At 56.0% G+C, this 27,475-nt stretch overlaps 1 protein-coding gene across 2 annotated transcripts; it reads left to right on the top strand.

Annotated features, from left to right (window-relative positions):
* The first annotated feature begins 3,210 nt into the window (after positions 1-3,210).
* L3MBTL1 (l(3)mbt-like 1 (Drosophila)) lies at positions 3,211-26,936 on the top strand. 2 transcript variants are annotated; one of them, XM_008643467.2, is made up of 22 exons: positions 3,211-5,900; positions 6,127-6,289; positions 8,248-8,471; positions 9,165-9,309; positions 9,450-9,588; positions 10,232-10,355; positions 10,967-11,054; positions 13,132-13,223; positions 13,816-13,920; positions 14,686-14,821; positions 15,231-15,322; positions 16,367-16,518; positions 16,604-16,680; positions 17,051-17,136; positions 17,690-17,800; positions 18,050-18,164; positions 18,421-18,520; positions 19,426-19,623; positions 19,913-19,959; positions 20,664-20,821; positions 21,541-21,603; positions 22,522-26,936. In XM_008643467.2, the coding sequence occupies exons 2-22, from the start codon at positions 6,154-6,156 to the stop codon at positions 22,654-22,656; spliced, it is 2,523 nt and encodes an 840-aa protein (XP_008641689.1). In that variant the 5' UTR covers positions 3,211-5,900; positions 6,127-6,153; the 3' UTR covers positions 22,657-26,936. The 2 variants fall into 2 exon arrangements, with proteins under 2 accessions (XP_008641689.1, XP_017602430.1); XM_017746941.1 differs by having other exon boundaries at positions 15,222-15,322.
* Positions 26,937-27,475: the final 539 nt, after the last annotated feature.

The following is a 27,475-nucleotide window of genomic DNA, read 5'->3' as shown; positions in this document are numbered from 1 at the left end:
GAGCTTGGGAGAGCCTTGCACGGTGGACGCTTGGCCGTGTTTCTTCAGGTGTTTCTCAAACACCGGGTGAGCAGGTGCCGTCCCGGAGCCTGCACTGACACCACTGCAGCCCTGGACAGGGCCCTGCAGCGTGGAGGGCTTTGGTCCAGCCCAGCAGTGCACAAACAGCCCAGGCTGTGGACAGGGTGTTCCACATGGTCCAGGACAGGTCCTGGATTTATTTCTTTACTAGTTAGAAAAGAAAATAAAACACTGCGCAGTTAGAAATATTTTGGGGTCAGGTATCCGTCCTTTTTAGTTGTTTCCATTTGTTTGTAAGTGTGGGGAAATACCCGAACTGTGCAGGTCTGGGTGGTGCAGCAGGGCTGGTGCTCTCAGGGGCAGTGGGAGGCAGGTGCTGGTCCCCGCTGTGCCCCTCAGAAGTGCCCAGGCTTCAGGCTGCCTGCTGGCCTCAGCGTCCAGCTTGGATGGTGTCACCTTGACCCTTTGGGGTGGCACATGGGATCACTGGGAACTGTTCTTTCTCCCCACTTGTGGGTCTGAGCAGATCCACGAGCCTAAAAGCTGGTCCTGGTGACAGTGACAGTCCTGGGGACAGCAGGTGACACCCAGCCTGAGTGTCTCTGCTTTGTCAGCTGTGTCTGAACCTAAAGCTGAAGCCGGCTTGCTGCTTTATTGCCCTTCTCCCTGTGATCTCCATTTTCACAGAATCTATTTGCTCTTTTGAAATGTGCAACATGAACAGCCTCTTACTGCACAGAAGGACATTTCATCTGGTTTTGAGATGTTGATAAATACCATGGCCCACTCCAAACCTCACCACGCTGCACAAGAACTCAGGAGCAGGACTTTGTGGCCCCTGGTTTGTTCCAGAGGAGGCTTTTGCTCCTGTCTTTGGAGCAGCAGTCAGATTTGGAAGGGAAGAAGTGTGTGATTGTCTTTCTCCACCAGGCCACCTGCCTGTGCCAAGGGTGTTCCTGAGTGCTCCTGTGTGTGTACAAAGCAAATATTTTCTACAGTGCCATTAGTCTCCTAAACACCTGCCCTGGGCAATGCCAGAAGACAGGGGAAGATCCCAGGGAGCAGCTCTCAGCCCAGCAGGTCTCTGTAGTGTTTTGGTGTGCCACTTGCAGTTTTAGCATGATCCCAGCTGGTGCTCTTTCTTAAAGGCTCAATTTTGCCACTGGAGGTAATTAAAAATCCATACCTCAGCTGATGGCAAGGATGGAGAAGTTCTCTCTTATGGCTGAGGAAATTCCTCAAAAAAATTATTTACAGAATCTCAGGCTGGGGGAGGCTGGAGGCACCTCTGGAGGTCACCTTGCCCAGCCCCCTGCTCCGTCAGGGCCACCCAGAGCCGGCTGCCCAGGATGTGTCCAGGTGGCTTTTGAGTCTCTCCAGGGATGGAGACTCCACCACCTCCCCGGGCACCTGCACCAGTGCTCGGCCACCCTCCCAGTGCAGAAGTGTGTCCTGAGCTCGGAGGGCCCCTCCTATGTGTCAGTCTGTGCCCGTGGCTCCTGGGGCTGTCCCTGGCCCCATCCCCTCTGCAGCCTCCCCCCGGGTATTTGTCCACAGGGAGGAGGTGCCCTGAGCCTGCTCTGCTCCAGGCTGGGCAGTCGCAGCTCTCTCAGCCTCTCCTCATGGCAGAGATGCTGCAGTCCCTCCATCACCTTGATGGCCCTGTGCTGGACTGTCTCCAGTCTGTCCCTGTCTCCTGTACTGGGCAGCCCAGCTCTGGGCCCAGCACTCCAGGGCTGCCCTCACTGGTGTGGAGCAGAGCGGAAGGATCCCCTCCCTCCGCCGGCTGGGACACAGCTCCCAGTGCAGCCCAGGACGCTGTTCTGCATTGCTGCAGGAGCACATTTCTGGCTCATGGGCATCCTGGTGTCCAGCAGGACCTTTCCTCCCAGCTGGGTGGCTCCCAGCATGTACCAGTGCAGGTTTTAGGAATATTTAAAATTCCGAGAAGCCACAAAGTGAATACGCATTAATATTGTTTGAATTAGATTACTTTAAGCCAATTTTGTGATGAACAGAAGCACCTCTTTCGAGCAGATCATGCTTCACAAAGCGCTGTCGGGGCTGTGCAGCAGCTCCATGCCGGGAGCTGCTTCTCTCCCTGCTCCTCTGTGGCCTGTTGCATGCAGCCTGGCCCTCCTCTTCCCAAGGAGCGGATCATTCCCCGGCTCTGCCGTGGCTTGGCGAGAGGGTGAGTGTGAGGGTGTGTGTGGGGCTGTGGCAGAGCTGGAGACTCGTGTGTACAGCAGCCCCAGAGATGCTCTGCAAGCCCCGGGGTCGCTGGTCCGGAATGCGGCTGTGCCAACACCCAGCGATCCCTGTTTGATGAGCTAAACCTCTGTGAGCAGCAGAGCCAGTGATCCTGGTTGCCTTAAAGTGTGTGGTTTGTGGCCAGTGTGCTTGGCCCGTGTGACTGTGTGTGCACAGCCGGTGTCCCCAGCTCTCTCGGGTGCTCAGACCGTGCTCTGCTGATGCCCTTCCCTGCCGGGACCCGGGCTCTGTGTTGGTGCTTTGTTTCCTGAACCTGAAGGTTTGTCTCTGACAGAGACACTGATCCTGCTGTCAGAACTGGCTGGAATGGGCTGGTGGGGTCTGGCTGCAGACAGACTCCATGTGCACAGCCCTACCCTGACACAGAGCACAGGATTCCAGGAGCAAAGCAGGAGGGAGCAGAGCGCTCCCAGATGGGAGCTGTCTGGAGAAATTCCACTTTGCAGCACGTTGTGGTGTTCTCTGGAGGGACCACACGTAAGTGTGTGTGGCCAGGGTTTCTTGGGGTGGTTTTTCTGCTTCCTGGCTTTTCTGGTCAGGGATCCTTTGCTGTCTCTCAGCAGAAGGCAGAAGTGAGGAGTGGGTGTGAGGAGTCCTTGTGGAATGGATGGGCAGCTGGCTGAGGAGTGGGGCTCACCTGCATCTTCTCTAAGATGTGGAGTTACACCCAATACCAGGAAAAATGGAGAGGTCAGGGCCTCACTGTTAAGGCCAAAACAGCTGCAGCTCCACTGTTGCTCTTGTAAAAGCTGGCTGGGGGGGGGTTTGAAGCCTGATTCTGGTTTGTCTGGGCGGGCAGAGCTTTATCAGATGTCACTGGGACATGTGTAATATAATTAAAGCTTTTGTTCAATGTCTGGGGCAATCAGCAGAACAAATCATAGAATATCCTGAGCATAAGGATCCTGGTCCAACTCCTGGCCCTGCACAGACACCCCAACAACCCCACGCTGTGCCTGAGAGCATTGACCGAATGCTCCTGGAGCTCTGGCAGTCCCGGGGAGCCATTCAATGCCAGACCACCCTCTGGGGTTAAAACCTTTTCCTAACATCCAAGGAAAAGTGTTGGTTTGGGTTGCTAATTGTGCTAATTCGCAGGTTTGCATCCTGGTAGGCTGGATAAAGATCAGGCTGGGTAAAGCCCAGGCTGGGTAAAGCCCTGTGCAGCCTGGTGTGATCCCAACCTGCTGGGAGCAGAAGGTTGAATTACAGACCTCCTGAGGTTCCTGAATTATCCTGTGATAATATGGGTCAGTCCAGGGCTTGCAGGAGACCCCCTGGAGGGACCTCTGGGGCAGTGGTACCTGCCTGGGCTCTGGCTCCAGGGGCTGAGGCCACCAGAGTTGTCTCAGGTGTGGGCATCCCCTCCATGACATCTTTTCTGCTCCCAGGGAGCAGGGTTATCCCGAGTGCCTTTCTCCTGCTGTGACAGTGGTGCCAGGCAGGTCAGAGCTGTGGCTGAGCCCCTTTTCCTCATGTAGCACTCCTGACCTGAGATACCTCACAGCAGGTTGGGCTTCCAGCAGGTTTTATACCGGGATTTTAAAAACTGTGAGCTGCAAACAACATCTCCAATCCTGATTCTCAGTCCTCCAGGTGGGGATGGAGCTCTGCAGCCCAGGCATTGTGTCATGCCCACACCTGTGGGGGTTATCCCAGGAACCCTGAGTTAAAAGTTGAACAGTGTGTGCTGTGGTTGATATGAGCAGGGTTGGTGGGAGGTTGTTGTCTGACACTGTGGAAGCCCCTGACAAGAGGTGGGAGAGCCCTGGGAGCCGCTGAGTTTCAGCTGTGGCAAGACTGTGCTTACAAGTTCACACCAACAGTGTTCTACTGCTCATGTGTGGCCTTGGAATAGTTTTTGGGCTTGGAATAGAATTTGTGTGCTCAAAAGGCAGGAGTTGGGGTGAGGAGTGAGAGAAAGGTTTCCACCAGCAAGACAGGAGTTGCTCTGGCCAGAGGTGCTGGGGAAAGCACTCACACTGCTGCTGAGGGACAGATGAGGGGAACAGGAGGGACAGTTTGTGGTAGAATGGTGGCATTGTTAAGGTTGTAGAGGACCTGTGAGATCAGTGAGTCCAACAGTAGGACAGGGCTGTGGGCTGGATGGGCTCCTCTGCCTCGTGGAGGGCTCCCGACCCTCTGAGCTGGGACGTGCCCTTGGCTGCAGTGAGGCCTTTCCCAGGAGGTTGCTGGCGGAGGGATTGTCTGGAGGTTAAGGCCTAAATCTCAGTTGTTTCGCTTTGGCAGTTTAAAGACCAGCACCACAGTCTATAATTCAAATTCATTCTGTTCACCCTGACCTCACAAGGCACAGGAGAACCAGTGTCGACAGCACCAGCCTAGCCCTGCAAGGATTTGGAGAGTGAACCACAATCACAGAATATCTCAAGCTGGAAGGGACCCATAAGGACCATCAAGTCCAACTCCCTGCCCCTGGCACCTAAAATTAAACCTTAATGTTGGCTACTGCTGGGCATTTCCTGTGCAAATACTTGCTTTTGTGTTCACATCAGAGACTGTGAGAAACTTGGGTGGAGCATCACAAACCTGAGCACTGGATCTAGTTATTTCTCTTCCTTTCTGGGCATTTCCAGTCCCAAGTTCTGTTTCAATTTTAAAAACAGCCAACAGCTCCCACAAAATGAGGAGTTGTCCTTGAAATATTTGACCCAATGATGAATTAAGGATTGATTGGATTTAAGTGTCTAAAAAAGCAGACAGATTCCTTCTGGGTATTAGGAAGCACCGAAACAGGTTGGTTGCTAAATTCATTTTGGCTTTCACTTGGAGTCTGGTGTCGAATTAGTTTCTCAGTTCCTTCAGCTGTCCTGACACTTAACAGTGCTTTTATGCACCTGGAGAGCCTGAAGGGTGGGTGCTGTTTGCCAGTTGAGCATCAGGTGTTTCTGGTCACAAACCTGACAGAACTGGGAGAAGTAGCTCTTCCCCTCAATGTGATCACACCACCCCACTCTGTGCCCTCTGATGGTAGCACCTTTATCTGAATGTCTCAGGTTTTAAAATTCCAGACTTTGGCCTTGGTAGCCCAATTCTTAGTTAACCCTGCTTCACCGAAATGAGTATCCTGTTTTCCACGTGGATGTTTTCCCTTTCAAATTCAAATTGCATCAGAAGGGGCCAAGACATGACCATGGTCCTCTGTGTAGCCCTGCCTCCATCCCAGCAGCAAGTGCTTTGGAGAGGGTGCTGCTACAATGTGGAGCCCCTGGGTAGGGGTCTGGTCACAGCTAGTGAGGCCCAGGTGTGCCCTCAAGGCCCTGACACTTTGCTTTCTCCTTGAGATTCATGGCTAGAGAGGCTGAGCATCACCAGGCCCGTGAGAAACTCAGGTGGGGTACAGGGGACATCAAATTCCCCCCAGTAACTCCTGTCACTTGTGCAATTCTCTCTTGCAGCCACTTAGAAGAGAAGGGTGACACTCCAGCAGGAGAACTGGAAGGGGACCTGCAGGGAGCTCTGCCTGCTCCAGGGTGGGATTTGGCAGCCCTCAGTCCCAGTCTGTCGGAGCATTGTAGGCCCCCGTGGGAGCCAGGAGCAGCTTGTGGTGGACCTGGCGTGCTTGTACCATCTTATGGTGGTGCCAGGTGAGAAAAAACCCTCAGCATTTGCAGGCTCTGAGCTGGGACCTCACAACAAGGGCTTTCATGGGTCATGTTGATGCCAGCTGTGATGTTCGTGTGGGTTCAGTGGACCTTTAACGCGTCTTGCGGGGGTTTCTGCTGGGAGAGACCATCCTGTGCAGCCACTTCCTCGCTCCTTTGTTGTGTTTATGCTGGTACCCAACTTGATTTCTTCCCTGCTGCCTCGCAGGGCCTTGCTGTGTGCCCGGGCAAGGTGATGGACAGCAGGGGGGAGATGGAGGTGGTGAGGAGCACCAAGGGCAGTGCTGCTGGGGAGGTCAGTGTCCACGTGGTCACCACCGAGAGCACTGTGCAGAGCACCCACCTGCCCACCACTGCCTTCATCATACCAGGTATGTGGAGCAGTCCCCTCTAACTGCTGCCCCCCAGCCTTGATAGCCCACACTCCTTGTGTAGCTGGGCTGCCTCCCTTGGGAGGCAAAGCCAAGCTGCTGTTGCCATCTTAGAGGTTCTCTGTGGCTATCCCACATCACTTGGACTGTTTGTGGGTGATCAAAACTTCTTGATGCAGCTTTAAACTGAGGCCCTGATGCGAGGGGCCCTGAGCCAGGGCAGCGTAGTGTGCTGGGTGCCTGCTCTGCAGGGCTGTGGGCTCCTGGGCTGCTGTGTTATCATGGAAATCACAGAATAGCTCAAGCTGGAAGGGATCCATAGGGATCATCAAGTCCAAACCTCTGCTCCTGGTAGGACCACCTAAAATTAAACCATAGGGACTGAGTCTTGTCCAGACACTCCCTGAACCTGGTGCTGTGACCGCTTCCCTGGGGAGCACCATGAAGGTGCAGACAGTGATGGGGTCACCCCTCAGCCTTCTCTCCTCCCAGCTGAACAGGCCAAGTGGCCTCAGCCGCTCCTCCCAAGTCCTGCCCTCGGGATCTTTCACCATCCTGGTGCCCTGCTCTGGACACACACCAGCCCTCAGATGTCCTTTGTGTGCTGAGGGGCCCAAACTGTCCCCAGGACTCGAGGTGAGGCTGCCCCAGTGCAGAGCAGAGCAGGACAGTCACCCCCCAATGTCCCCCTTGGGGCTGCCAGGGCACTGCTGGCTCCTGTTCCACTTGCCCTCAGCCCAAATCCCCCAAGCCCCTTCCCCAGGACAGCTCTCCAGTCTTGTCCCCCAGGTCATACAATTAATCAGGATTATCCTGTCCCAGGTGCAGAATCCAGGTCTTACTCCTGTTTCACACACACGGTGATTGGATTGCCTGGCTCTCTGGTCTATCCAGATCTCTGTGTAAGGCCTCTCTACCTTCAAGGGAGTCCACAGCTCCTCCTAATTTAGTGTCATTGATAAACTTACTTAATGGACAATCAATTCCTGCATCCAGATCATTTATGAAATATTCAGGAGCGTTGGCCCTAAACCCTGGGGAACCCCAGTGGCAATGGCCCCCAGCCTGATGTGCGCCCAGTTCCTGTAAGCCTTTGAGCCCAACTGTAGGAGACCCATCACCCAGTTGTTCACCCAATGGACAATGGACTGGATGAGCTCTGGGCTGGATACTTTGTCCAGAAGGGTACTGTGAGAGGCAGTATCAAAGCTTTGCTAAAATCCTAGAAACCCTCATCTGTTGGCTTTGCTTGGTCAGCTCAGTGGGGTGACCTTTCCATAAAGGGAAATTCAGTTGGTTAAGCAGGACTTCCCCTTGTGAACCTGTGTTGGCTGTGTCCAACAACTGCATTGTCTCTCCAGTGTTTTCCAGTAACTCCCAGAATAACCTTCTCCATAATTTTACCAAGCCCTGTAGTGAGCCTGACAGGCCTGTAATTATCACGGTCATCCTTCTTACCCTTCTTGAAAACTGGGACAATTTTGAGTGCAGCTGACTGGTGTCTTTCAGGAGGTGTTTGAGCAAAGCATGGTTGTGTGTTAGGTGAGATCAGGGCTGTTCTCTAGAAGAAGATCTCCCAAATTTTCCTGCTCCTGTTCTCACTGCCCTAGGTTGCACAGTGTGTTGCTTTGAAATGTAACTAAACTGGAAGTTGCAGTCCAGGAGCCTGCCAGCAAACTCCTGTCGCCTCAGGGCATCCTGGGCATGGAAACAGTCTGAGACCAGGCTGGAGTAGAAACCCTTGAATGTGGATAGTGTTGGAGCCACCCCCAGCACGAGCCATTACTAGCTGCAGATTTTTTGGGTCACTCTGCTTGCCTGTACTTTGGCCCACAGCAGAGCCCTCACCTGGGAGACCATGTCCTCTGGGATTCTGGGCTGCCCTCGAGCCTTGTTTGCATCAGTGAAGTGTTCTGTGTATGCCTCTGGTTGTTTGTCTCCTTTCTTCCCTTCTCAAGCAAACGCCGCTGCCATCAACCTTCCCACGAGCACCTTAGAAATCCAGCGATTCCCCCGGGAGCCCCAGAGAAGCACAGGGGCCGAGAGGCCAGAGAGGGGAGCAGGCAATGAGCCCATCACAGCTGCTGTCATTCCCCAGATCAGCGGGGTGCAGACCTGCAGCACAGTCCGTGTGCTGGAGTGGAAAGATGGGGTGGCAACTTTGCCTGGGAGTAACCTGCGGGTAAGTGTAGCCCTGGGCCACTGGGTTTGCCCCCTCTGCCACTCCCCACTGCTGTAAATCCCCCAGCCTGTGCCAGGCAGGGAGCACCAGGATGTGCTGTGGCCCCTGGCAGTACCTGCACTCCAGCTGGAGGATCCCTCAGCTGCTCCAGCTCTTCTCCTGCCCCATCCCTAGGCTCTGCCATCCCATGAGCTTAGCACAGAGCTCACACGAGGTGCCTGGGTTAGGGAGGCACAGGGGTGCTATGTGCTGTGCAGGACAGGACATTTCCCTCCCAAACTGTGCTGTGGACTTGGCTCTGCCCAAGCTCCTGTCCTCACCCTGGAAGCAGCGGCCTTGTGCTCGGCAGGCAGCGGGTGCCTCAGGGGTACCCTCAGTGCATGACAGCTTGCAAAAAATGCACCCATTTCTCAGCTGCTGCTCAGCCTCAGGGCACTGCATCCTCCAGGCACCCACCTGCCAGCACCAGCTGGTGCTGGTGTCACCTGAGTGCCCGTGGTGTGCCCAGCACAGGCTGTGGGCAGGGCACCTTCACAGGGCCTGGGGTGCTGGGCTCACCTCTGTCCTCAGAAGAGCTGTCCTCTTGTCAGGCACACTGATGACCAAACCATGTCCCTCATTTTCAGGCCAAGCACCCAGTTACATTTCTGTCCTCCTTAACCCTTTTTTCTTGCTTTTTGTTCAATGACACAGTTCCGGATTAATGAGTACGGGACGCTGAAGGTGGTGAGTGCTGATAAGATGCCTCCTGTGGAAGCTGTAAAGGAGGGTCACGCAGAGAAAGATGGGGACTCAGAGGTGGCACCTCCCAGCAGAGACAATCCTACCGTGGCTCAGGGTAAGGGCACCGTGGTGGCACTTGTAGGGTGGGTACCACCATCTAGCAGATGCTGTCTGATGTCTCCATGGGCGAGGCAAATGCCTCCTGCATCTGCTGTCCTTCCTTGTGCCTCACTGCTGCTCCTCTCTGTGCCCCAGACGTGCCGGAGCAGCCCACGCTGCCGGCAGCAGAAGGCCTGTGCCACTGCGATACCTGCGGCCGCAGACACGTGTGGGACGGGGCCCGGGAAGGCCGGGGCTTCTGCAGCGAGCACTGCCACCAGCAGTTCAAAGAGAGGTAAAGGAGGGGGGGCCTGTGCCCTGCAGAGCCCTGTCCATCCCTCTGCCCTCCCTCCCCTGCTCCACGTGCTCCAGCAAGGGACGTGAGCGCGTCTGCCCCTGGCAGGTGCTGGGGGTCCCGCTTGTTCCTGGAGGCAGGGTGGGGGAAGGAAGAGTTCCCAAGGGAACAGCAGGAAGCGAGGGAGCCAGATTTTTTCCTGCCCAGTTTGTGGCCTCGTAAACATGGATCTGCTGGAGCAGGAGGTTGCTGCAGTGGGGGCTTCCAGGCTGAGCAGCAGTGGAAGGCCACGGGTCACGGAGGCATTTCCAGCCCTACTCCTGACCAGTGTGTGACTCCTGGGATTTGTTTTCCAGCATCTCTGGTGCAGCTTAGAGCCCTGCTACAAAATTAGATCCATTTTGATCCATCCCTGGATTCAGGTTTCTGACACCCAAGTGAGTCAGGGTGACTGTGGCCTGTCCTTGGCTCTAACTCTTGGCAGCTTGTGTGCATATATCCATCAGGAGGGGTGGGGACATGTGTGAGTAAGAAATGGAGGGACAGTGATTGTCCAGCAGCCCCTCCGTTACTGACACCCCAGGCAGTGTCACCGTGCTGCACTGCCTGCAGTGCTTGGCCCTCCCTCCCTCCCTCTGTGCAGGTCCGTCATCGTGGAAAACTCTGCCAGCAGCACCAATGCCACTGAAATCCTCAAGCCTGTGAAGAAACGAAAGAGGAAGGACTATCAGAGCCCCTCAGAGGAAGAATATGAATCTGAGCAAATGGTAGGACAAAGGCAGGGAGGGGGTGTGTGCAGCCAGTGTCCGGGGGGCTGGGGGCCAGCCCTGTGTGCACAGATCTCATCGTGCTGCTCAGGGCTGTGCCAGCTGTGGGTCAAAAGGGAAACGGCTTGGCCAAAGTGCCAAAAAGACTTGAATGTGTGGAGATGAAGGCTCCTAGAACTGGGCTGGTTGTTTGGCATGTGGAGCACCGTGACCTGGGCAGTGCCAGACTGTCCAGGCTGGGCTGTAGCTACTGAGCTCTCTCAGCTGCTCTCTTGAGTGTGGGCCACCGAAGTAAGGGTTGAAGTAGGGGAGTGTCTGTCTGTGTGCTGGGTGTCCTGGGGAAGGGAGAGACTTTGACAAGGCAAGGAAGCTCTGCTTGCCAGCCCTGACTGTAGCAAGTCCAGTCCAGGTGTCATTGCTGCAATCAGCACCGAGTCCCTGCAAGCTCCCATCATCAGATTCTCTGGCAGCCCATTTCTGGGCCAGGCATTGGTCAAACCATGGACCTTGTGGAGGTGCAGTATGGCCCTGGGCACCAGTGTGAGGGTACAACACCCAGCCAAAAACCTATGTGTGAACCTGGGTTCTGTTTTGTCTGCTCCCATGTCTAGGAGGAAAAGCAGGAAGAGAGGAAAAGCTCTGTGGAAGACTCTGCCATGAGCAATCTGGAGGCTGAGGCGTGGAACGGGAGCCAGCACGGTACGGAGGCGAGGCGGGTGGTGGGGTGAGCACTCCTGCTGGGGCTGGGGGGTCCCACTGCAGGGTTGGACCCTTTTGGTGCTCCTGCAGGGTCAAACACCCACTGCAATGCCCTGGCACGTGGTCCTGAAGGCTTGTGAGCTCCTCTGCTTGCTTGATCCTGCTCTCTCTGTCTCTTTCTGTTTCTCTCCTTTCCTCTCTTTCTCTCCATGGGAAGGGGTCACCCCTATGGACACGGCACTGGCCTGTGCTGGGCAGAGCTTCCTGTCCCTCCCCTCAGGAGCTCAGTTTGTTACTGGCTTGTGGACATTATGTTTGCTGCCAGGGACACAGTCCTGAGCAAGAACAGGACTGCACCACGTGTGGCTTTGCCCTCCCTTGGATGGGCTCGTGGGGAACTTCCCTCATGGCATCAGGAGCTCACAAGTTTGGGAGCTGCTCCTGTAGGTGCAGTGCCACTGAAGCCGTGTGATTTGGGGTTGTCTCATCCTGTGGGGATCTACTCCTGGACTGTATCAGAGATCTCAAAAGCAGAGCTGTCGACATGGAGGGAAAGGAGACAAGCTGAGGGATGCAGTGTTTGCTTGGTTGGTGTTTTCCCTGCAGTGTGAAGGAAAACTTTGGGAAACACTGAAAATAAACATTTATGGGAAACCTTTTGTCTTTGAGTACTGAAGGTCATACTCAAAATAATTTTAAAATTAAACTGTTCCAGCTTCCTACTCCTCTCCATAGCCAAGTGGAGGGACAGTGGCAGGGGCCAGGTGTCATTAACCCCTGATGTTACACTGAGTTAACCACGGTTCAAAAGGAATCTCAAATCTCATACCTGCCTCTCACCCTGAGCCCTGAGCATGTAACCTTCCCTGCTGCATACAAGTAAGCAGTGATGAGCTTTGTTATTTCAGCATTTTATTTTCTCTCATTTTAGAAGTACTTCAGCAAACAAAATACACACCTGGATGCCTCAGTGCAGCAGTCAGGGTATGCTCTGACTCTTGGTGTATTTGTCATTCCACAGAAGTGCAGAGCTTGTACTCACAGATTCCCCAGCCATGCCTGGCACTATTTCTATGTCCTAATGAATAATAAAGAGGTTTTTCATTCTGAAGTGTCAGCAAAGCAAGGTTAGTCACCTTTCTCCCTGAAGTTCAGCTTTAATTTCTTCCCTAAGTTTCTGGTTTTTTCCATCTCCTCTTCCCCTGAGGCAAAGGGAGGAAGGAGTTGGTCTGGTTTTCCCCTGCAATTGTGGCCTGCCCTACCTGAGGCTGTCTGCCATGGCTGACCTGTAGCTGTGAATTCCTCAGCACTGGAATAGGCACAGCACTCCTGGAGTCCCTTCAGCTGCTGCAAATTAGGGAGACAAAGAAGCTGAAGAGCAAGAGACTTGGGTTGTGTCTCACATGCCTTGGGCAAGGCCTTTGTGGCCTTCTCAAAGGCATGAATGGTCACCTCCCTGCCTATGAAGGGACGATGCTGTCTTGTCACATGGGCAAATACTTCTCTAGGGCATCAGAGCAGCGGTGCTGTGCCACGGCAGGCTCAGGTGGCTGTCTTGGAGCAGAGGATGGCAGAGCTGGGATGTCAGCCTGCTGCTGGTTTGAGTGCCTAGTAGCCCCTTGCAGCTGGGAATGATTCCCAGACCTCTGCATGGATCCTGCTGGCTGCCCCACATCCATCCTGTGTGGACATAGCAGATATTCTGGCTGGAGGAGGGTCTGGTTGCAGAGGTGTCCTGATGCTTTGCCCAGGATGGCTTGTCCCTCACACTCCTTGGAATCCCAGACTGGTTGGAAGGGACCTTAAAGCCCATCTGGTTCCTGCCATGAGCAGGGACACCTTCCACTATCCCAGGTGCCTTACTAGGACATGGCTCAGGACATTTGGGCCATGGGGGCTCCTGGCTCTGCCCCTCGTCGTGCAGCCAGCCAGGTTTGCTGGAGAAGGGGCTGTGGTAGGATGGTGCTGAGCTTTGCAGGGATGCAGGACCAGTGTGAGAGCGGGACGGCCCCGAGGCAGCGGGGCGGGGCTGCAGCGGCCCCTCAGCAGCGTTTGTGTGCGTTTGTGCTGCGCTCAGGTGCCAGTGAGGAGAAGAAAGAAGGCTGGTCTTGGGCGTCCTACTTGGAGGAGCAGAAAGCTGTCGCTGCCCCTTTAGATCTCTTCCAGGATGTGAGTTGGGATTTTCCTGTCTTTTTCCCTCTTTCATCTTCTCTTTTCTTTCCCTTTTTTTCCCACCCCTCCTCCTTCTCCTCTCTTCCTTGCTTCCCTGTTTTGCGGGACTCTGAGCAATAGCCAAGCTCCCGTTGTCACCTGGAGGTGACCAGGCAGCCTCCAGTTTTGATTTTCCCTGAGTCTCATTCCCCAGCAGGGTGTTGGCCCCCATCCCAAGCACCCCACCTTTGCCTAGGACACTGCTGTGACTCTGGCAGGGTGGTGGAGCCTTTCCAGCCCTTCTTGGAAGCCAGGTGGGCTCTCCTGAGGCTGTGCTGCAAACAAGTCAGGCCCATGCCCCACTCCCCCAGCTGCAGCTTCTACCCCAGGGACACTTTGCCCTGCCAATATCAAGAGATATAAATCCGTAAGGAGGTGGAACACTGTTTTCTTCTATGGGAAAAAAATTGAAATTTGGATGACAACATAACCTGTGGCCCACAGTCTCTTGGTCCCAGCAGCTCCCATTGCCTGGTGGTTGCTCCCCTGGCAGGTTCTAGACCCAACTCCCTGTGTTGGTTTTACATTGTAGTTTAATTTTTGTTTCCAGTACCAAGTAGCTTCCCAGCACAAGAACGGCTTTAAAGTGGGGATGAAGCTGGAGGGGATTGACCCGCAGCACCCATCTATGTACTTCATCCTGACAGTGGCTGAGGTAAGGAGCCTCCAGTGCCCATGTTTCTCGGTTCCTCCTGGCTCCTGGTCAGCCAGAGGCTCTGGGGCAGGGGAGGTGCTGCCAGCTGGCCCCTGGAGGAGACAGAGCCTGTCACTGCAGGAGATGAGCTGCTGCTCCAGCACCTCAGGCAAACAAGCAGGGAGCTCCCTGCCAGCTCAGAGGGCCAGGGCACAGCACTGTGCAGCTGTGTTGGTCTCTCCATCACCCTGACACAGCACGGGGGAGGGGTTGTGGTGATGGCAACAGCTTTTGTCCCTAAGACAGGTCTGAGCCCTTGAGATGGAGGGTGTGGAGGCATCCCACTGCTCTTCCTTGTGTCCATGCAGACCCACTTTCCACTCAGCCGCGTGGCAGCCGAACCAGCCTTGCCTCGCAGAGCTCCCCAGGCAGCCAGTGTGGCATTTAGCCAAATCCCTGCACCAGCAACTTCCTAGGGTACAGCAAGTGGAGTCTTTGCACTTGCTGGATCCAGCAAGATGCCCCACCATGGCATTTAATGCACCAGCCTGAACATCCGTTCTTTGGGCTGGCTTGTGGTGGCTTTGCACTGACCTTGTTCCGTGCTGGACACCCTTTGGGACTGGTTTGTGCCTCCCAGTTTGGGCACTGGCCTGTGATTGACTCCTGGCTTCCCAAAGTGACCCATGCTGAGCTGGTGTGTGGGAGGGGAGGGGGTTTGATGCTCAGCCAGGGACAGCAGCAGGTCTCCATGGCCCTTTCCTTCTCCTCCCTCCCTGCTGGCAGGTGTGTGGTTACCGGATGCGCCTCCACTTCGATGGCTACTCCGAGTGCCATGACTTCTGGCTGAACGCCGACTCCCCTGACATCCACCCTGCTGGCTGGTTTGAGGAGACAGGGCACAAACTCCAGCCCCCCAAAGGTAAGGAGTTAACTCAGGTGGTGGGTCCTGCCGAAGGAGAGGGATGAAGAGTGGGCCAGATGTAGAGCTTGAGGTGGGGACAGGGTGGCTCCATGGGGCCAGGGAGGGATGCTGCTGTACTGGGGTTGTTCCACAGGACAACATTCCACGTACCCATCTCTGCTTGCTCACATTTTGGGGCTGTTGCTCTGGATTTCCACTCCACTGCTCGTGTTTCCTAACACGCTTTCAAAACCATCCATCAGACCTCAGCCACAGGCTTTGGGCATCCCAGGGCTGCCACAGATCCCATCTGCCCACAGCAGGACATGCTGGCAGGGTGACAGTGTGTCAGGGATGGCCAGGCTCACCCTCACATCCTCCTGGCTCTGAACTCACTGCTCTCATTTCTCTTCCTGAGGGGTTGTAGGTTATAAGGAAGAAGAATTCAGCTGGACAAACTACCTGAAGTTAACAAAGGCTCAGGCAGCTCCTAAGCACCTCTTCATGGTCCGAAACACTGTGAGTAGCAGCATCTCCTTCCTGCCAGAGCCTACAGGTTCAGGTGTGACTTGTCCCCTCCAGCTGAGCAAAATGCTTCCACCAGCACTGGGCTTCGCTTTGTCCACTCCACACCCCTCAAGCCCACAGTGCTCAAGAGCCAGGAACATGTGGCACACTTTGCTGCTCAGGATCTGTAGTTTGAGTTTGGACACTCATTTGATATGCCCAGAATTGGTGCTGGTCTGATTCTGTTTCATCCAGGCGGATCTCTTGGACAATTAAATTTGTTACAGAAGTACTGGTGAGGAGAAATAACCACTACTCTCAACAATTATTTGGCTAAAAACACATCACTTAATGTTTCATAAGTATAATTCCTTTGTCTCTGTTTTGTGTCTTCATTGTTTCTGTGTCTGCCTATTTTTTTCACGTGGAAGCTTGGGTAAGGAAAGTGGGAATGTAGGAAAGTGAAAAATGCTGATCATTCCTTTGTCAGCTGCAGAGGAATCTCTAACTACTGGCAAATCAGCCTCTCCAAGTTATTTATTGTGTCTAACCCCTGCTGTTCTTTGCTGCAACAAGCCCACCAGTGTGTGTGATGCAGTGTTTTGCACAGATTCTGGATCCAAGAAATAAAGGCAAGGAAGGGAGAAGGGCCCCACCCCAGCTCCTCCTGCCATGCCTGAGGCATTGGTCGCTGCTGACACCAGAAGATTGTGACCACAAACAAGTGTTTTGGGACAAAAGCAGAACTAGTGTCAGTTGGAGGGTTTTTTTCTCTTGGAATTTACTGCTTTTAGAAGATCCTGAGGGTCTGAAGATCACTTTTCCTCTTTTTTTGTGTGACCAAGCTGAGTTTCTTACCCCCTTCCTCTTTCCTTGCATGCACAGCAGCACACTGCCCTTCTGAGAGCCTGGCTGGTCCCAGGCCTGCCTGGAGGTTGGAGAGGGTCTGGTTTGGGGAGGGTTTGGGCAGGTGTTTCCTTGCAGCAGGCAAGGGAAGTGGTGAGGAAGGAGCTGGGGCTGCAGCTCTGAAAAAGCCCTGCCCCTCTCTCCTGCCAGCACGAGGCTTCCCCAGGCTTCAAGGTGGGCATGAAGCTCGAAGCCGTGGACCGCATGAACCCCTCCCTGATCTGTGTTGCCACAGTGACTGACGTGGTGGACAATCGCTTTCTGGTGCACTTTGACAACTGGGATGATACTTATGACTACTGGTAAGTGCACAGAGGCTCCTGGGGGGCCAGTGGTGGGGAGACACCCGCAGAGGGCCCTGTGTAAGAGCTTGGGTATGTTTTCTAGGTGTGACCCCAGCAGTCCATACATCCACCCAGTTGGATGGTGTCATGAGCACGGCAAACCCCTCACACCTCCTCAAGGTGAGTCAGTGGTCAGTCAGGTGCAGCCTGGGAGTGCATCCCCTTGGGAACAGGCTTCCCAGGGTGGAGTGGGGGTTCTGGGGACACAAACCTCCTGCCAGGGCTCCTGTACACATGTTCAAGTGCAGCATGGTGCTTGTATTGGGCCAAGTCTCCACTCGGAGATGCTGTCTGTGCACACCTGGCTGTTTCTGCTTCCTTGTACTGTGGCTTTCATGGTCTGTGAGAAAATAACAGCACTTCTTGGTGTCTCTCAGGTTCCCATGTGCCTGGCACAGACTTGGTTGGCCCTTAAAGGCAGTGTGGCATTCTGGGGTACTTTCTGACTTCCTGCAGGCATGTCTCACCTTCTGCATCTTCCCCCTTCCAGATTATCCTGATCCCGACAACTTCACCTGGGAAAAGTACTTGAAAGAAACTGGAGCATCTGCTGTCCCTGCTTGGGCCTTTAAAGTGGTGAGTGTCACATCATCTGCTCTACCCCACCTGGGCAGGAATTTGGGTTTTCTTCATTGTCAGGTCTTTGCTTTTGTGACAAGTCCAGTGATGTTCCATATTCTCCTGCCACAGGCCTGGGCTTTGGATCTACACTCAGGGTTCGGAAGTCAGGGCTATCCTGGGCAAATAGTTCAAAACTGGCAAAAAGGAGGAGTATGACCATCCCCTCAGCTAGACAGGAGCTGAGTGATGGGAAATAATTTAGGTTTGCTTGATTAGTTTTTGTCTCCAGCTGCACCAGCAGCAGCTGTGTCCAGCCAAGGGTGGCTGCAATATGGATCCCCAAAATGTGTCTCTTGGAGACCTTCCCTGGGGCACATCTTGTTAAAGACAGCTCAAATGCAGGGAGCTGGTTCCCGCTCTCTCCTGTTGGCACTGTGAGCTGGGATGGCTCTTCCCTGGCCAGGCCAGGGCTGGGAGCTGGGCTCGAGGAGGACACAGTGCTGAGAAAGCCGCCGAGGGGACGGGAGCCTGAAGCAGGGCCCTGCTCCCTCTGACTGGGCTCTTGCAGCGCCCACCCCACGGCTTCCTGGTCAACATGAAGCTGGAGGCAGTGGACAGGAGGACTCCTTCCTTCATCCGAGTGGCCAGTGTGGAGGATGTGGAAGATCACAGGATAAAGGTGGGTGCTGGAGCATGAGTGTCCAGGCACTGTGCTGGCTTGCTCCTGCCCTTCCCAGCTCGCTGGGAGTGCTCTGTGGAAGCACAGTGTGCAGAGGTGGGCAGGTGCCACTGCCCAGCTCCAGGAGTGGAGAGCCTTGTGCTGCACTTCAGCTCTACCCTGCTGCTTGCTCTCAACTCAGAGGGCTCCAGAGCTCCTCGGAGAGGTGTCCTGGGATTTGAAAGGTGACCTCTCTGCTTGCTTCCCCAGATCCATTTTGATGGCTGGAGCCACGTGTATGATTTCTGGATTGATGCAGATCATCCAGACATCCATCCCATGGGCTGGTGCTCAAAAACTGGACACCCGCTGCAGCCTCCTCTGAGTAAGTGCTGCACCTGTGTCAGCTCCTCCTCGCAGGGCACGATCATGCCAGACCCCACTGTCACTGCCACCTGCCCATGCACAGAAATGGGAGGGCAGGTTCTGGCTGAGGATGGGCAGGGAGGAAAAGCCATTCCATGGATTTGTCAGTTGGAAAAGTGCTTCCTGTTTGGTGCAGGCAGGGAGCCCAGAGCCCTGGCTCTGCCCAGGGATGCAGCCGTGACAGCCTTTCTCCTGTTCCTCTCCTCCGGCTGTAGGGCCAAAGGAACCAGCCTCCTCTGGCCATGGGGGCTGCCCAAGCCTGGGCTGCAAGAGCATCCCTCACTCCAAGAGCTCCAAGTACAGCTTTCACCACAGGTGAGCTCCCCAGCACAGCCCAGAGGGACACAGCTTCTTCCCTGCTGGGCCAGGCCAGCTCTTCCTCTGCTCCTCCTCACCTGCCACCCCCACCAGCATCCAGCCCTTCCCTGCACTCACCCCACGCCTGGCTCTGTCCCCTGTTCCTCCAGGCTGGGCCCCGGGGTGGCACCAGGACCCCAGATGGAGTAACCCCTGTGAGCCCCTCCTGTGCCTGAAGGTGCCCTGTGTGTCCACCTACCCATGGGCACCTGTGGGCTACAGAGAGGACGGTGTGGATGCTGTTCACTGACACCAGCTGTGAGGACACTGTTCCCCCCACCCCTCATGGGTGCCTTTCCCTGTCAGGCTTTGAGCTGGGAAGTCCCAAGAAGGAGCAGTGCACGGTTCCAGCTCAGGCAGTCACTTGAGGGACCTTTTCCAGGGGAAACCAGGCTGGGTCTAGTGCCAACCCCAGCCCTAGGCTGGTGTGAGGAGGAGCCAGTATGGTGGAGTAGCCATGAGGATGGGGAGGGCAGGTCTGCCTCCCAGGGGTTTCTCTGCTGGCCACGCTCCTGGCACTCACGTCCTGCTCGCTCTGAGGCTGGTCTGGATGCCTGTGGAGGCAAGGGGGGCAAGATGGAGACTCTGTGAGCCCCAATGAGCTGCTCGATCAGCACGCTGGTGCCTTGCCCAGGGTTGCAGGGATGGCAGATGGCCAAGGTCTGTACCTGGAGGGACTGGCTGTGCCCTGCCCCTGCCCCCAGCGGCCCCGCCCCGGGAATTTGGTCAGCGCATCTTTCCTCTGCCTTCCATGGCCAGGGCTCTGGCTGCCCGTGCTCGGGGGCAGAAGGGTGGCCCTGCTGGCTTGTCCCCCAATGCTGCTCCAAGCTGGGCCCAACGCTTGTGTCCCCTCTGTTCTCTAGGAAGTGCCCCACACCGGGCTGCGATGGGTCAGGCCACGTGACGGGGAGGTTCACAGCCCATTACTGCCTCTCAGGGTGCCCGCTGGCAGAGAAGAACCAGGGCAGGCTGAAGGCTGACTTGTCCGACACCGAGGCCTCGACTCGCAAGAGGAGCCCGATGGGTTTCCCTCAGCGAAAGAAATCTCGGCACCACGGGAGGTAGGGGCACGGCCGGCGAGCCCCGCGCGGGGAGGGGCCCTGTGCCGCCACTGCCCGCCCTGGCAGGGGTGAGCGGGCCACAGAGGCTCCTTGGCCTCGGTCCTGCTGCCTCTGCCGGGCACCTCTCTCGCTTTTTCTTCCCACGGTTTCTGGCTTTGGCTGTCAACCCTTTGGGTCAGGGTCCAAGAGGTCCCTGCTCCCACTGCCGAGGCGTTGCTCTGGGCGCTGGGGAGGAGGGCCCTTGGGCCAGTCGCAGCCCAGCTGGACATCAGTCTTCCTGTCTCTTTAGAGGGAGACCTCCAAAGTACCGGAAGATCCAGCAGGAAGACTTCCAGAGTAAGTGCCATCCTCTGCCACGGTGTCATTGCAGGGCAAGGCCGGAGGAGCTGGGGTGGGTGGGCGTGCTGGGGGCAGGTCTCCCTTGGCTCACACAGGTGTGCCCCAGTGGTTTGTGGTCAGCTGCCAGAGCTGACCATCGATAAAGGACCTCCCTGCCCTGTGCCAGGGCTCACAAAGCTCCCTCGGTTTGGCTCCAGGGTTATGGCTGGGAATCTTCGAGTGCTTTAGGGCATGGAATTAGGATCCTCTCTATGGCAGTGTATTTTCTGTGGTGCTTTGTCCTCTTCAGACAGGGATAGTGGGAAGCTGTGCCCCAAAATTTCAGTGTGGCTGTGAAGTGCCACATTATTGCTGCCACACAGAAACTGATGCTGGACAGTTGGCTTGGCATTTAGTTCTGATGCCTGACAGAAGCAGATGCCTGATGTGTATTCATTCCATCCAGCACCCTTTTCACCACGGGCTGTCCTGCCACCTACCCCAGCGCTGGGGGTGATTAGAAAACAAATGATTGAAGGTCATGAGAACAAGGCAAAGCCTAGCTTGTCTCAGCTTCTTTCCCCAGCATCCCCAATCCCACCAAACTGAACACTTGGATACACTGACACCCTGTTGATTCAAGGGACAGCCACCAGCTCTTGATAGCTGGATGGGATGTTCTCGTCCTTGACCTCATATCACGTGTTGTGCTTTATCCCCAGCTATTTCTTCAGACAATATGCACCAGTCGCTCTTCATGTCCGCCCTGTCCGCCCACCCCGACCGCTCCCTGTCCCTGTGCTGGGAGCAGCACTGCAAGCTGCTGCCGGGGGTGGCTGGCACCTCAGCAGCCACGGTGGCCAAGTGGACCATTGATGAGGTGAGGTGCTTTGGAAGGCTCCATGCTGGTCCCTGATGTGCTGGCGTGGCTGGGAGTGCCCTGCCTGGCTGTGCAGCACCATGGCACATGCACCAAGCACTTCAGTGGCCACGTCGCTGGGCTAGCGAGGAGAGGTCTGCTGGACACATTGTCACCTTTGTTCACTTTCTTGGGCAGTCATGGTGACCCCTCTTAATGCCTGAGTGGGTGGAAGAGCTCTGGCACCAGCCCCAGCAGCCCCTGCCTGCTCTTGGGCACTGGCACAGCTGCCCAGGGCACAGGTGGAGTCACCATGCCTGCAAGTGTTCAAAAGCTGTGTGGATGTGGCACCTGGGGGCATGGCTTAGTGGTGGCCTTGGCAGTGCTGGTCAGTGGATGGCCTTGATGATCTCAGAGGGCTCTGCCAGCCTTAATGATCCCCTGATGTCCCCATTACCCCCCTGGGTGCCCCTCTCCTGCCCCGGCCCTCGGTGGTAATCCTCTCGCTGTGCTGGAGACACTTGGTGGGGATGGAGCTGCTGAAGCCTTTGCTGGGGGAGGCCAGTGCCTGTGCCCGGGGCCAGGGGTGGGCTCTGGCATGGGAGGGCAAACCAACTGCAGCCTGTGCCCCAAGAGCCCTGTGGCACCTTGCAGGGCTCAAAATGTGAGGGTGTGGGCTCAGGGGGGTCTCCAGTCAGAAACATTGCTCTGTCTTGGCATTTCTCTGTGTTTCTTCCAAGGTGTTTAGCTTTGTTCAGACTCTGACGGGTTGCGAGGACCAAGCCAAGCTCTTCAAGGATGAGGTGAGAAGGGCTGGTGGATGAGAGCAGGTGGCCAAGGACAGCTGTTTGCCAGTGGGGCCAGGAGGAATTGGCCAGTGGCCTTCCTGCAGTGGCTTGCTGCTGGATGCTGGGGGCACATCCAGCACCTGGCAGTGGTCCCGCCCTGCAGCCCCACTGCATGGGAGTGTGCAGCCACCTGGCTGTGCCCATGCAGGGCAGGAGGGGAGCTGCGGACCCCCAGGGAGCTGTGCTGCCCTATTCTCCCAGCATGGGGGATGGAGGGTCCCTCTGAGGGGATGCAGATGGGGGCAGGAGGAGGATGGTGCTGCAGCCTTAAGAGCACCATCGCCTCCTGAGGGAAGCTGCTTCCTCCTCACCCTTTTGTCCTTCCCCCTCTGCCCCTCTCAGCAGCACAGCAGTCGGGTGGCACTGCTGCCTGCCAGGGTCGGCGGTTTTGGACCCTCTGTGGGCAGACGTGTGGGGGTGGCTCTGACACCCGGGGCTGATCCTGGGCACACTGGGTACACCACTGTCACAGCCTGTCCAGGAAGAGCCCCTGTGCTTCAGGGGTGCTCGGGCAGGCAAAGCTGAACCAGGGCAGTATCCACGGGTGCTGGTCCCTGGAGCAGGGAATGCCCAGAGCAGGTTGTGGTGGCTCTGTGCTGTGCCCATGAGGCTCCAGCACAGAATCTCAACCTGGCTGCAGTGTGAGCTCCTGGGATGGCCCCTGGAAGGGCCTTTCCCCCTCTGCCCTGTTCCTGGGCTTGTGAGCTGCCAGCTGGGGTTTCCCCAGGGCAGTGTGGGAGTGCTGTGGGTGGCCCCTGCCCTGCTCTCTGGGGTCGCCTGTGGCTCCTGCCCAGGTCGTGCTGGTGCTGGCTGTTCCCAGGAGTCCCAGCCCGGGTTTGCAGTGAGTGCCTTTGTCCCTGCTCTCCTCCCCAGATGATCGATGGCGAGGCGTTCCTCTTGCTGACGCAGGCTGACATCGTCAAGATTATGAGTGTCAAGCTGGGCCCGGCACTCAAGATCTACAATGCCATCCTCATGTTCAAGAACGCTGATGACACCTTAAAGTGACTTTTCTTGGCCCAGCTGGGACCCTCCCTCAGCACTGGTGCTGCGAAACTGTCTGATCAGGACAGAGACTCCCCCAAACGACCGCAGCTTGTCACGTCCTGCTCGTGTCCTCCTGGATGCCACCTCTCCACTCTCCCACCAGTCCATCTCCCATCCTCTTCCTTCCACGCCGTCCTTCTGCAGCGCTGGCTGCAGGCTGACCCCAGGCCTCGGGGGCGGTTGCAGGGAAGGAGGTGGACGTGGCACTGGCCCGTCTTAGCGCCGCAGCTGCCCCCACATCCTGCTGTGCCTGCACCGGGCCGGACGTGCTGAGGGCTGGCGGAGCCCTGTGGAGGGTGTAACAGCGGGGGCTGACAGCACTGCTCCAGCCAGCCAGGCAGGGGAAGGGACTGACTGCCTGCATCCATGCTCACACCCTCTTAAAGGCTGCTCTTGCCTTTGCTCAGCAGCTGAGAGAGATTTGGGGTTTTTCCCTCAGTGTGATCCTCTGGGGGTACTTGTGCGAACACCATTTCCAAGGGACGTTCTTGGGGAGCTTCTGCTCATTTTGCCTTTTTCTCTGAATTCTTTTGGCTTTCCCTTTTTAAGGCCAGTTGATGACTGCTTTGCCCCTGTGCCACACTGCAAACCAGTGGCCACCTCTTGCCCCTTCAGGGAGCAGCTATCCTGGCTGCTGCTCTGCCCACGACCAGCGCCTGTGCTTTATTCCTCTTTCCTGAATGCAGCAGCCCCAGGGCCTTGCTGGGCCAGGGCTGGCTGGGTGCAGAACAGGCTCCATTTCTTGCACTTCAGACTGTTTTGTCCAGCACTTCTCTGGGAGAAAGGATGCTTGGATAGCTTGTTCCCCTTGCACCTATTAAAGAATCCTCTACAAAGGAAGTCAGGCCCTCTTTGGTCCTTGTATTAGGAGCAAGGCCCTCTCTAGAGTGGAGACAGCTGCCAAGGACAAGAAGCATCCATTGCTCCAATAGGCAGATCCACAGTCACTTCTGAAGGCTGCTGTGCTGCTTCTGCCAAGCTGCCTTCTCCCCACTTTCTGCCCTCACAAGGCACCCAGGTTTTGCTGTCTGAAGAGATCTTCCGCTGTCCCTGGATCCCTTACCTGCAGAGCTAAAAGAAAGCCAGCACTTACCTGGTTTGTTTCTGTCCTTTTCAGAACATAGCACCTTTCCAACAGGGCCACAGGCACTTTGGGAATGCTTATGTAACACTGTCCCTTGTAATTGAGGAGGGGACAAAGGGCTGCAGAGCCAGAAAAGCCAACATGCCTGGGGGTCCTGGCAGAATCCCAGCAGCTTCTGATAGGCCCCTGTACCTCCTGGCAGTGCCCACACTGCTCTCTGTGGTCCGTCACCCTGGCATGCCTGATGTGGGAGCTGTTGGAGCAGGGAGTGGCCGTGCAGTGCTGGAGGATGGCCACCTGCCCAGGGGCCCAGTCCCAGGTGCTCTTCCTTTCCCATTCCCAGCAATGACACACCAGTAACAAAACGATTTCCCCCGTTTCCCAGTGCCCAAAGACAGGGATGCAGAGATGTGTGCAAGTGCACCAGCAATGTGTCCTGGAGCAGCGCTGCCTTGGGAGCCGCTGTCACATCTGGGTCAACCTGTTCGAGGCTTCCCATGGAAATGTAGCATTTTGACTCTTTGTTATTGAATATTTGGGGTCACGTTTGACCTGCTCTTGAAACGTCTGCTGCTTGCTCTTCATGCAGGACTTGCAACTTGTCCATGTCTTTGTTTTGTCATTGCTTGGGTTTGATTTAGGCAGCTTTCCCTCTCCTTTCCTTTTTTATGTCCTTGAATCTCTTCAAGCACTGCAGTGTGGCCAGCTGTGGAGAGAGGGAGTGAGAAGGAACAGCTGTGTCCCTGGGTCCCAGAGTCACTCCCCAAGCCACCCTTGATCTGCAGGAAATGGTGTGCACTTCGGTCTCTTCAGCTGATGCAGTGTCTTTCTGGGCCACTGTGCTGGCGTAGAAGAGGAGGAGCCCTGGGACCTTCAACCCAGGCTGTGAATGGTGCTGAGACCTTTCCAGGTGTGATCTGGAATGAAAAGGCTCCCTCACACTGGACACAGCCCTTGAGCTTGCAAGGACCCATCTTAGGAAAGCATCCTGTTCTCATCTGCTGAATTCCCACATGTGAAGTCGTTACTCCTGTTGGGGAAGGGACTGAGCGCTGTCCCAGGGTGCTGGGAGAGGAGCTGCTACCCAGGCATCAGATCTGAAACTACTGTGAAGGAGGGAGAGCCTTGTGTCTCACAGGGCTGCCTGGGAGAGCACAGGTGGTGAGGAGCTCAGAAGATCCCACTGAAGGGGAAGAGGAGCCACGAGCCAAGCCCTGGCTGCCCCCCAGGGCTGGGTACAGCCAGCACCACCAGCTCTTGCTCTGCTGTCAGGTGCAACCCAGCCGTGCTCTGCCTGGGCACCAGGCACACAGGCACAGGTGCATCCCCACACTGCCAGCCACGGCACCGCCTGCCCTGGGCTCTCCTCACCTTCTTAGAGAGCAGACACGACCTGGACAGGACTGCCAGGGTGCTGCCCCTTGCCTGGGCAGTCTGGCTGCAGAGCTGGAGCCCAGGTGCCCACTGGGTCTGAGCTCTGTGCCGGGAGCAGCTGTCAGGAACACCAGTCCTACTGGAAGGGTGATGGGAGATGGGAGCTCTGTGTCACACACCTGCTGAAGCAGCACTTCCTCAGCCTCTTGGGCTGATGGACCTGTTGGGGTACAAAGCTGCTGGATTTGTCTGGGTGAGGGAGTTACAGGGTTTGTAGGTGGTCAAGGGCTATTTACTGTTAAAACTTATAACCTTCTGTGTCCTTTAAAACCAAACCCAAAGCATCGTGTACGTGTGGATGGGTGATCGTGGGAGTACCATGACACCATTCCCCTGATGTTGGTGTGTTTTAGGGTGGGGGTCTCTGGGGCTGTGGAGGTGGCAGACGCCCATCCCAGGGTCACGGGTGATGTGTCCTCCGTGAGCAGTTGTCCCTGGTCCCAGCAGGAAGGCCAAGAGAAGGAGGGGTTGCTGCACTCCTGGCCTTGGCAGGTCCTCCATCCCCACAGAACACTGAGTGGGAGTCCCCCCTCAGGGACCATCAAGGACAGTTTTGACCAAGGCAGAGGCACCAAAGTTTTCTGTGCTTCCCCTGTTGCCTGACCAGATTCCTCCAAGGGAAGTTCACTGCCATGTCACTAAGAAGCCAGAGAGGACTGTGGGGCTGGGGCTGGCCCACAGATTCCCCGCTGGGGCCTTTCTGAGAGATGTGACATCAGCCACAATTTCTAAGTCAATGAAGAATTCTTCAAGTCAAATGTTCTTTTGAGTGGAGGTCCCCAAGTGTCTGTTTCTGCCGCTCCTGCCCTGCAGCTGGACTTGGCAGGGCTTAGCTGGAGCCGTGGGAGAAGTCCCACTATGTGCTCCAGCCTCAGATATGGGGTGTCTTCTGGGCGGGCTGGTCTGCGGCTGACTCTGGGTGCATGGGAGCAGTTGGAGCCTCCTGGGAAAGTGTTTCCTCCTCCTCGTGGAAATGGGCAGCACTGGGACAGTGCGATCCAAGGTCTCTGTTTCCATCAGAGCAGCCAGCCTGGAGCTCAGCGGGGAGGGCAGCCATGCCTGCCCCACCAGAGCACAGCCACCTTCCCTCGCCTCCCTGCACTGCTTTCCATGGCGATCACAAGAACTTTGAGAAGGGAAAAGCACCCTCTAAATGGCCTGGGAGCGCTGGGGGCTTGGGGCAGCTGCTGCCCGCAGGGGCACATCTGGGCCCGTGGGTGCAATGAGAGTGCTGGAGAAGGGAGCTGGGGGAGGGGTGTGACTTGGCCGCTCGGGTTCCTCACTCCTCATCCTCCAGGAGAGCTCGGTGCAGACAGGGAAGGACAGGAGGGCTGCAGCTCGGCTCCCTTCCTCCAGCCCAGCCCTTCCCTCTGGGGCCTGAGGCTCGCTAATCCTTGGAGGGGGGAATGGGGACCATATTATGGAGGGAGTGTGATTATGATAACAAAAGCTTTTTTGCACTTTCATTCATTTTGCACTCTTTCTTAATTTCTTTTTTTCTGTGTTTTTGATATCAGCGCCTCCTCTCTGTGTTTTCATAATGAAAATCCTTCTGTTGTAACCAGTGCAGCTATTCTGGAACTGTGTGTCCTGAACGTACAGAGGTTTAAAGGCTCTATATATATAAATTTATAGTGGTACAAAAGTAAATTTATATATATAGATGATGGTGTGATGTGTTTTGTCAGTGTTTTAAAATAATAAACGAATGTGAGCAACAGAAGCCTGTGAAGCAGGAGTGGTCACTGCACTGTGTGAGTGGTCACTGCAGGGCTGGAGCGGTCACTGTGCTGCAGGGCAGTGGGAGCAATCACTGTGCAGGTAGCAGGAACAGCCACTGCATGGTGGGAGAGGTCAGTGCAGTGGTCACTGCGTGGGAGCAGTCACTGTGTGGCCAGCATGGTCACTGTGCAGCAGGTGAGGTCAGTCTAGTGGCCAGCATGCAGCAGGAGCAGCCACCATGCAGGAGCAGGCACAACATGGCTGGAGCAGTTGCTGCATAGCAGGAGTGGCCAGCAGAGTGGTCAGTTGAGTGGTCAGTCCGGTTGTCACTGCATGGCCACAGCGATCAGTGGAGTGGTCAGTGCAGTGGTCACTGTGCAGCAGGAGCAGTCAGTGCAGTGGTCACTGTGCAGCAGGAGTGGTCAGTGCAGTGGTCACTGTGCAGCAGGAGCAGTCAGTGCAGCAGTCAGTGCGTGGCCACAGCGATCAGTGCAGCGGTCAGTGCGTGGCCGGGGTAGCAGTGCAGCGGTCAGTGCAGCG

This window comes from Corvus brachyrhynchos, unplaced genomic scaffold, assembly GCF_000691975.1.
Source record: "Corvus brachyrhynchos isolate BGI_N302 unplaced genomic scaffold, ASM69197v1 scaffold661, whole genome shotgun sequence".
Classification (NCBI taxonomy): domain Eukaryota; kingdom Metazoa; phylum Chordata; class Aves; order Passeriformes; family Corvidae; genus Corvus; species Corvus brachyrhynchos.
Note: the sequence above shows the minus strand (reverse complement) of the source record. Positions and strands in the feature narration are given on the sequence as shown.